The following is a 10665-nucleotide window of genomic DNA, read 5'->3' on the forward strand; positions in this document are numbered from 1 at the left end:
CCCTAGAGATTTTTAAACGCAGATTGGACGTGGCGCTGAGTGCCATGATCTAGTAAATGGACTAGAGTTGGACCAAGGGTTGGACTCAATGATCTCGGAGGTCTTTTCCAACCCAATCGATTCTATGATTCTATGATTCTATGATTCTAAGTTAAGAGACAGTGAATGAATCTATGCCAAGTGAAGGTCATTCTGTAATTAAATAGAGAAAGAAGATATCTTCCTTATTTTTCAGAATCCATTCTTAAATATAGTGGCTGCAAGTGTTTAAAACAGCTTGCAACTAATATTCTGACAGGCAAGTGAACTCCTAAGTGTGAAAAAAAAATTATTGGGAAATATATGGTTGAGTTACCCAAGTAGAGATTTTTTTCACTTGCCACTCTACAATATCTTTATGGAAATGCATCTGAAAAAGCATCTTTTGAGGGAAAGAAAGATGCCCCTTAGATTTAGAATTTCTAAAATATTGACCTCTTATTCTCAGTTCCTGTGATTTTTGATTTGCATCATCCATGGAACCTTATTGAATTGTGCTTTTTGTCTCTCCTCAGAATTATTCTGTACTTGATATGAGACCACCAACTACAGTCATCACATTGAACAATGCCATGTATTGGCAAGAATTTGAAGACACGTGTGTCTACGAATGTCTGGATGGGAAAGACTGTCAGAGTTTTTTCTGTTGTTATGAAGAGTGCAAATCAGGCTCATGGAGGAGAGGACGAATTCACATAGACATCTTAGAACTGGACTCTTACTCCAGGGTCTTTTTTCCTACATCCTTTCTGCTGTTTAACCTGGTCTACTGGGTTGGATACCTCTATCTCTAAATGTTGCCTATAGAGGTGAAGACTGCTGTGTTTTCTCACTGTGGATGGATGGTGAAAGTGCAGAAAAAGTGAAGGACACAATCAGTTTCATCTCAAATTACAAAGACCACCTTAACCTTCACCTTCTTCATCACCATTACAGAGCCTGATGAAGAATTTTAATATCTAATTTCCTGAAAAAGAAAAACATCAAAGAATTCTCTCCTAACTGCTATTCATTTTAATGAAAAGATTCTTACAAAGTTCAGCTGAATTTGTAGTGTAAATGATGTTTATCAATAATTATTGTATATTAGTATCTCTACTATTCTCCCTTGGCCTAGAAGCTATTCACTATTCAGGCAAAGATTAAATATGTAATTTTTATTTTTCATTCCCAAACGTCAAAATGCTGTCACATCCTTGAGGCTCAGAGCAACGTACACTGGCACTGGCAAATAAGCCAAGAAACCCAACTCATTTGTATTTAAATTTACTTGAGCTATATCCCATAGGTTTTGGGAAATATTTCATTAGTGATGTCCTTGATACACATTAACCACAGAAAGAGAGTAAGAAATGTTTCTGATGGGATCAAAACATGGATGTTACATTTTGCAAAGGTCTGGGATTTGTGGAATTAGGCACTTACCTACACATATTGATTTTAACATAAAGGTGAAAAGGCAAAGTGATAAGAAAGCTATTATTTTGATATAAATAAGACTTGCCTATCTCTGAGGCAGCTGTAGACATAACTTCTACAGTTTTTCAAGCTTTTAACTGTCTTTTTTTATGACTAGTTAAAGACAGGATCGTCACTGATTTCTACAGTACTCTTCTTGAAGCAGGACAAGATTCCTGCTTGTTTGTGTCATTGTAGCAGGTCGTAATTGATAGCCTACTAGTAAAAATCACTATATAATAGCACCATGAATATGTGACTTTCTTTGGATTTCAATTTACTAAAAAGTGTGCCCATACATTCTTGTTTTTTCTCCTAAAGTTGTTTTGCAAAATTGAAAAACATGTGCCAAAGAACTTTTTTTGTTCATTTCATAAAGTTAAACATTGCAGTATTTACTCATGGCAGTTGTTCCCTGGGTCTGAGATGACGACTGAACACTTTTGACTTGAATTGTGCATTACAGAAATGCAATTGTTACACTTGGATTAAACATGGAATAGTTGCCACATGTAGAAGGAGGTTGTTTTCATTCTTCTCCTAAATTTTCAAAGATATTTTACTGTAAAAAGCAATTTTATATATTTCAAGTTTTTGACCACTGAATTCTTAAGTTACCCATTCTTTCAAAAGCTAGTTTTACAGTGTTACGCTAGATGACATCTTTTACAGACTGTATATGTAATTGTTATTAAGCGAAAAAGACAGATTCAGAATTAAATAGAAATAGCTTTTCACTACTTTTGGATAACAAAAAGATTGAAGTTGAAACATGCCTAAACCTACAGTTCTATTTATTTTCTCTTCTGGAGATAATTTTTTTATAATCTCAAAAAATGTGTGTCTCTTCAATGAAGTATTTGATAAGAAAATGAATAGTGGATGTGGTTGAAGAGAATTTCCTTTTTTTTCATCATAAGCAAAACCCTGCAAACAAGCAAAAGCTAATGCAGTGCTAATTCTAAAGGAACAGAAATGCTGTCATGTTCTTTGAAACATCATTGTCATTGCTGCTGTTCTGTTCTTCCAGTGAGTTTTTAATTTAAAAAAAAATCTAACACAAAAGTTAACTGTAGTTACTCAAAATCTTCTGTTTTTCCTTTGTCTGAAATATCAGAGACATAGCTGACTTTAGGTTATGGAGGGAAATCACTTCTGAAAGAACTGACAAAATTCAGATTAGAGGCAGAGAGAAGAAATATTTGGAGGCAGGATCTAAACCTTATTTTTAACAAAATCTTCCCATTCAGATGTCTTCTAAGCCAATGATAAACTTTTGATTTCAAAACATATGTTGAAGATTTTGCTGACTCTCATTAGCAAATTATTCTGTAAAATATATTGCTCTGTAAACCTCTGAGGCCTGCACTTGGAAGTATGGATTTTATGACAGTGATATTTTAAGCAGTACAACAAGGTGATTGAATTGAAGTGGAATACCCTGATCTCTAATTATGAATTAGTCTATTCTAATGGTCACCTTCAGCCATATTTTGCAAGAATATTAGAAATATTCCAAGCCTAAATAAAAGAATGGGAACTGTTACCCTTTAGGGGGTTGATCCTGAAAACCCTCTGCACAATCAATTGATTTTGGTGTTAGCATTGAGACAAATGTCGCACAATAAGGTGCCTTCCACCATTAGATCTTGAGCAGGTAAAGTGAGGTTTATTTAACAATTGCATATTTGAGTGAATGTCCTGGGAGTAAGTGTGTAAGTGGGACATTCTGATTTTAGATGATGAGCATATGTTTTTCTTATATTTATGCTCCTGGCTGCCCATGAGAGCTGTTGAAAGCATGCAATGCCAGCAGATCCTCCTTGGAAGACTGATTCTGCTAAGTCCATTCATATTGCCTCCATTTTCTGAGTATTTTCATAAACAGAAGTTGAAAGTATATAATTCAACTTTTATTTCTACTGTCCTTATCAAGAAAGAATCTACAGATACTACTGACTTTTGCTGTCATACTGAAAGCAGAGGATATATTCTACTGTATCATTTATTCTACTCTTGGACTTGGTGCAAAAAAAAAAAAAAAGATTTATATGCAAGGTAAGCAGCTGCAGGCTGGCAGGTTCCTTGATGCATTCCTCTGCTTATTCCTATTTACTTGGTTTACTCACACTGCTTTACTGCTCTGTGCTTTGGCAGCCACTGAAAAACCATACAGGTCAGGAAAGATGAGTTTTCTAGGTCCTGAATCCTTCAGAATGCAAGTATTCTAGAGACCTAGATAATATGGTCTGCATATATCTATGTGCCATATCCTTCTGTAGTAGTAATATCCTCATTAACCTCCAGATACTCTTGTCTTTTACAAGTTGAAAAAATTAACATTTCTCTTCACTGTCCCAAGTGAAATGTAAGAACTGCATTTTAGCATTTTAGAATGTTTTCTTAGCAGATAATTTTATATTCAAGACTCACATTTACTTAACTACTTTTGTTTCATTACTTCTTCTTTCTCCCCTTCCAAGGAAGAGAACAGAGGAAGGCAAAAACAAATGAGCAGTGAAATGAGTACATTTAGATTTATATGTAAAATCACAAACCCAAGTATTTTTACCTTACGTTCCTTCCTTGTTGAAGTTACAGAAAAGATTGTGAGGATATTTTTTTTCCAGGAGGGTCTAAACTCAATCATCTTATTGTCTCTCTTCAATTAAAGTTGTTGAAAGTATTTTTCTGCATTGAGGGCAGCATTTTCAAGGCAAATAAGAATTTATAAAAATACTGATCTGTTTAATTCAATCTTCTCATTTCTTCTGGCCCTCATGCTAGCATACTGATGGCTCCATCTTTTATTCTTCCAAGAATAAGAGTATAAAATCTTGTAGCCACTTCGTGATGTGTCCATGTCCAGCACTAATGTGGAACTGAAGTGCACCACACAGCGCACAATTTTAATGTAACTTTCTAATCAAGAAGTATGGATGCAGTTTAAAACATCTCAGGCACCTTGGTAACCTTTGTTTTCTTTCAGATGCTCATGTTCTGCTTAATCAGCTCTTAACTGTATATTGGTATATTGTGCATACCAATAAAATTGATAAAAATTACAAAAGCCAGAACTGTCTTCATAGAAGCTGCCAAGAGTAATGAAGGTAAAAAAAGAGAAATAAATTATTTTTTATTGCTGTGCAGTTCTTATTTGTTGCAGTCCTCTTATTCAATTCAACCCACTAATTCCAAATCATCTACCTGGAGGTTTGCACATTCATCAGCTGGAACAGCAGTGACACATGAGCCTTTACCTGATAGGAAATGAAACTTCTGGAACTGGCAACATCCTGACAAGTAACTCAGATAGCTATCTCAAACACTTCTGCAGCCCTAATGTGTCTCAGTGTCCAGTATGCTGCATGAATTTATCACAACTCACCTTACTTGGTCATTTCATGAAGGGAAGGTTTTCTTACCTCCTTTTAACACCAATCTTCACCATACATCTAGAAAAATTATTCTGTTGCCCATGCACCAAGCAACCAGGTGCAAGGGAGCTCTAGAGGTACTGACTTTGTGGAAAGGGAGACACTATATTTTAAGACAGACAGATTTCATTAGCTTCATGATCTGGAGGGTTGGTGTTACCTTCTAAGCTGTAAAACAAAACCACGCACTGAAAGTTGTAAATCCTGCCTGTAGCAGACTGTGCTCTTCCCCTTGGCTGCTCTTTCCCAGTTTTGATATAATACACTAAGAAAAGGCAAGCCATATCTCATAATCATAGCTGCCTACACAGATTATTTTTTTAAGGTATCTTCTTCTCCTTCTTCTTGCTCACAGTAAAATCTTTGTGCCTCTTACATCAGTGCCTTTATAATTTCTTAATATTAAACTATTCCTTGTCTAAGAGTTAGAAAGAGGGACAATGACCTTGCTGGAGTTCTTCCTGAGCACCACAGTGTGTGACCAATATTCTAAATGTCTTCAAGCTACAGACTGAACATTTGTCTGCTTTTTCTTAATTTTTCAAAACAGTAAGTTTCTCATTTCTTAAATAGAAAGAAAACTGCAGTGGTATTTCAGCAATTTAGAAGAATCCTTCCTTCTTCACTCAAAAACTTCATTTCATCAAGAAATAGAATGTATACTCAAGGCTGATGTTTAACTCATTCAGATAATTTTCCAGAAGACTATTTAAAATAGGGGAAAAAACCAGACTATGCAGTTGGAATGCAGTTCTACAGCTGTAAGGTGAGATTTTTTTTTTACTTTAGAGGTTTTTCCTTTTCTGAGTTAATTTTAGATCCTTTCTCACTCCACCTATACAAATGACAAGCTCAAAATTAGCTCAACTTACAGAAAAAGAGTATGGTGTCTTTATTCTTATACTATATATTTTGCATATAGTATAGGAAAATTCATAATGAAGTTCAGTGCATCAGAGTTGGACATCTGAGAATTCTCTGCTTTCTATCAAAACATGCATTTTGATATTCCAATCATTTTCTATTTATGAAGGACAAGCATAGACATGTTTATTCATGTGTCTAGGAGTAGGCTTTCCCAAGGACTGAATCAGACAAATAAGGCACTGATACAGTCAGTTACTTGCCAGGTATTTTTTTATCTAGGCAATGAATGGCACTAGTCAGAGAAGACACAACAGCCTCTTTGGTGTCAGGAAGGCACTCACATAACTTTACTTGGAGCCCTAAGCCAGCCTTTAGAACTCGTAGGGGAACCCAGGTGTTCCCTTTAGAGTTTAATACAGCACTTAATACTCTCCTAAATGTCTCTTTAATTTCTTGCAGCCTATGGCAGTTCCCTTGAGAGATGAAGCTGTACTCACACAATGTATTCTAAAATAAAAGGACTGAAATATCCACAGTGAACCTGACGATGGGTTATGATTGAGACTGTGTTATGATTACAGGTTTTAAAGAAAAGACCACTAGGTATGAGTTGACCATTGACCAGAACAGGGGTTTAAGTTCAAAGATTCTTACAAACAATGAGGAAGAGCATTAGATCATATTCTGGAGAGGTTGATTATCCATTTATTTACTTCAAAACTAGTTGAGAGTAAGTTTGTAACTTAAGTACTTAAAGTGAGATTTGTAATTTACATACCTAAAGTGAGGCCTAAAACAGGTAAGTGCTAAAATTTCTAAATTCCACACTAATATAAAATGTATGAAGTGAATAATATTTGTGGCATATTTTTTTTAAAAAAAGCTACTGACAAATGAATGTGGAACAGAGCATACTACCAAATCCATTCCATACTTACAAACCACCTGGGATCCTTAAAATGCATGTGACTACAGAAATCATGGAAAACTGGTAAAATAATTCCATCTGACAGTACTACACAGGCAGCCCAGGGATGTATGCCTCTGCCAGACAGAGTGTTCCAAAGAAAAAAAAAATCATATTAATCTTCCACAAAACAATTTGTCAAAAGAGCAGTGAGATTGTACAGAGAGATTACAATATCAGTCCCCCAAATTCTCTTTTGCTGTCATTAAGGAGTCCTGTGACTTTATTGTCATCCATACTCACATGCAATACCAACCTTAAATCGTGGACCAACCTGTGGCCATCACGAGTTGGAACACCAGCCTGGAAGGAATCTGAGACCAGTTTGTGGCTATCACAGGCTGTCATCAAACCTCTCTTATAATCCTGTTCTAAACTCACAGTATACTGCTCTCAAAACACTTTTTCCTATCATGACAACGCATGGATTTTTTTTCAAAGTGAGTGCAATTTTAGGAATCACAGAAATACTGCCAACTCTGTGCCAAATTGAACTTTCTTATAGAACACAGACAAAATTTTAGATTTCTAATTATCTTTCTTTCCTAAGTTTTTCTTAGGGGTGTGTGATTTTGTTGCTAGCAGTGCAGCTTGTGATGTCATAGTGAAATGAAAGTACAATTATGTGCCCAATGTGCCTTGAATAATACAGGTAGCACTAGCACCAGTATGTCATACTAAGTTAGACAGCCATCCTAGTGATCGATCCCCCAGACTGTCCTAACCAGAAAAGTCAAACACCTGTGTGCTTCATCTTCTCAAGTTCACAGATGACTTTCCATTCTTGATCACATCCATTCCAGATTACTTTGTGTTAAGGAGTAGGGCTGTGCGTCTAGAATACTATTTATATTCGTATTTTGATCCCAACATTTGTATTTCTGGATACAAATAAATACACATTATCAGAAAATTCAAGTATTGTGTGCATGTATTGGTGGTTGTATTTTTTTATAGAAGTTGAGGACTTAACAAAATAGAAATAGATATCTGAAAATTTGCTTAAGAGAAAAGATACAGTGTGTTACCTTTTCGATAGAATGTTCTTGAAAGGAATTTCAAGAACCTTTAAAAATATTTTCAACAGTGGACATGAGCTCACTAAACTAAAAGACTTGAGACTGCAGTTTGTCCATGGGTCTAACGTAACCTGGAAAAAATATCCTACAAAATTCAAAGAGAAATCCAAAAATAAATGTCTTTTGCATAGACTGCTTGAATGTAAAGATTCTGCCATTTAAAACTTGTAATCAAATTTGATTTCAAAACTTTCCCAATCCCAACTTTTTCAGTACACAATGAAATTTCCTAGTAAAACTACACTCTGCATTTTACAAGACTAGTTTCTTTAGCAGCCACTTATTGTCTTCTTGATTTATGCTCTTTGAATGCAACTTAATTCCTGCCTCTGTACATACACAAACTCAGAATTGTCAGTCTCAACCCACTATGTCTGTGAAATGCCTACTTCATTTCAGGATTGTAGTCCATAGTAACACTGCAGCTGACAGCTGGATCACAGATAATAAGGAAACTTCACGGATTTCTCATGTTCCCACAGGTTTTCCTATCTGAGCTTCTTATATTTAAACTTTCTGCATGTTCCTACAACTAAGGCAGGCTTTTCCAAAAGAAATTTTATTTCACAAAGCCCAATTACTAGTACTGACTTGTCTACTCAAAATAAACACAGATTCTGGACCTCCCTAACAGCAGATGACACCTATTATAACAATGCTAGAAATGCACTAACCAGGTAGGATGCGGTTATACCTCACTCTCCAGGATAACTGGTAAGCATAGTCGTTGCCATGACTATTTTCCTTCTACACATTAGTCATTAGCACATGCCATTGTCACAGTGTGAACACAATGCCAGCTCTTCTCCCTTGCAGAACTCAACCTGGAACATCAGCTATATTCTTGCAGTTATTCAGGGAGAATGAGCTGAGCACATTGGCCTTTCCAGAGGTTTAAGGTGCTCATCCTGCCAAGTTCAGAAGGCTCTGATACATCTTCCAATTTAATAACATTTCCTGCCCAGTAGACTCCAGTGTGCAATAAAGTATGATGATGAATCATGCCAATAAGTTCTGCCTTTTTATGTTATGCTCTGTCTCACCACCACAAATCTAGTTAAGAATTGAATTACTGCTTGACAGTTCAGTAAAAGTAAACTCAGTTTGTGAAATGGAAACTGAGGAAAGCATCAGGGAGCTATCCAGAAAACAAGGAATAAATGAAACAGACATTTTCGTACTGATTGATATTAGAAGACTACTGCAACTTAACAGTCATAGTTAAAAACCTCACATTAGTAATGTTGTTTTATGGATGGAAAGCACCTCTGTTAGTAATGCAAAATCCTTTACATATGCTAAAGTTTCACATGCAGCAATGTGTGCCAGGATTTATTTATTTATTATTAATTTGCATGCTTTCTTTTTTTTTTTAATAATTATGTTTCTTCAGAATGCAACAGAACTGGCCTTAAAAAATAATGTAAGTAAAATCTGGGCCAATGGGATTTTCATTAGCTCATCCTCTAGTTTTGGGCAACCAGTGCACATCATAGACAGACATTTTTGCATCCTCCAGTGGCATTAGATCCTTGGTTTTCAGAAGAGAGGATATATTTATAAAACAAGTCTTAGACTAATAGCATCATAAGTCATAACAGAGATGAAAAGATATCCTTTGATAAGGTGCAGCTGGTCTTCTGGTGTTGTGCTGTTGTCAGGCAGGAGCCAAAGGTCCACCAGAAGACAAAAATAAGGAAAAGCAAGAAAAAAGCAAGCTTGCACCCTTCTTAGGTAAACCAAGAAGTCCTTGCTATCCTGTGTGGGTTTTCTTACATGTTATATCCTTTTTTTCCCTCCGCACCTAAATAGCACTGCTTGAGTCAGATAGGTCAGAACATTGCTGTAAGATATTGTCACAGCAATGAGGGCACTGAAGTCTGTGCCAGCCCTGACACCATGGTACTGTGTGTGTAATGATCAAGAGGGAAAACAGCATTGAGTCTTGTAGAGCTTAGCGTGATGGTCACCTGAAACACATGAAGGAGCAAACCTTAAAACACACAGGAATAGAGGCTGTAACAATTCATCCATAAGGCATCCTCAGTGAAAGGAACCATAAATACATTAATGATTTAGAGTTTACCAGAGAATTTAATGAATGTAACTGTAGGTCAAGGCACTACAGAACCAGTAGAAACTGAATTGACAAAGTTCATATTTAGCCAAAACCTTACTCCTCCCAAAGTCCAAGACACTCTGTTTCTAGTACTTTTTACTGTGAAATACTGTTGTTTTAAAGATACTCATGCATTTTCTACCAGAGAAAAGTCAGCAAATATCAGGTCAAATGCCTTGACCATTATTTTTTATAGAACTGTCCTCTCAAAGCAGTGATAACCATAAAAGTTACATGCAAAATTCCTATTGAGTCCCCTACTTTCTACTATTCATGCTAGCTGAAGTGTAAATGAGAGCTGTAATGCTTTTTAATTGATTATACAGAGAATCTATCTCAGAATCACTCATAGGATTCATACTACATGCATGCTGTTATTAGTACATAATGACAGTGCAATTGCAACTGAATATTTTCAAATTCAGTGAACTATAAACCATCCCATGGTCCACTCCTGGCACTTATGCTGAGGACTAAACAGACAGAAACCTCATGGAGTTCACTAAGAAAAAGCCTAACACACTGTATGAGAGCAGACAAACCCAGCACATCAATACAGGCTGGTAACCAAACTGCAGAGCAGCATGAGAAGCCATTTAGTAGAGCAGCAATTGACAGGCTGAATGCAAAGTAACAATGTGTTCTTATGACTGCTCATGCAACTCTATACAGGGTTGTGCTATGGCAGATCAAAGGAAT

At 36.0% G+C, this 10665-nt stretch overlaps 1 protein-coding gene across 5 annotated transcripts in view; it reads left to right on the plus strand.

Moving 5' to 3' along the window:
- GABRG3 (gamma-aminobutyric acid type A receptor subunit gamma3) overlaps window positions 1-4943 on the plus strand; it is a 327545-nt gene extending 322602 nt beyond the window's left edge. For all 5 annotated transcript variants that reach the window (XM_071547807.1, XM_071547801.1, XM_071547812.1 and 2 more), the window contains one exon: window positions 555-4943. In XM_071547807.1, the coding sequence (XP_071403908.1) occupies window positions 555-833 (279 nt within the window). In that variant the 3' untranslated portion in view covers window positions 834-4943. The remainder of the gene's footprint in view (window positions 1-554) is intronic.
- The last annotated feature ends 5722 nt before the right edge of the window (window positions 4944-10665 follow it).

The sequence above is a fragment of the Pithys albifrons genome, chromosome 1 (assembly GCF_047495875.1).
Source record: "Pithys albifrons albifrons isolate INPA30051 chromosome 1, PitAlb_v1, whole genome shotgun sequence".
In the NCBI taxonomy this organism is placed as follows: Eukaryota; Metazoa; Chordata; class Aves; order Passeriformes; family Thamnophilidae; genus Pithys; species Pithys albifrons.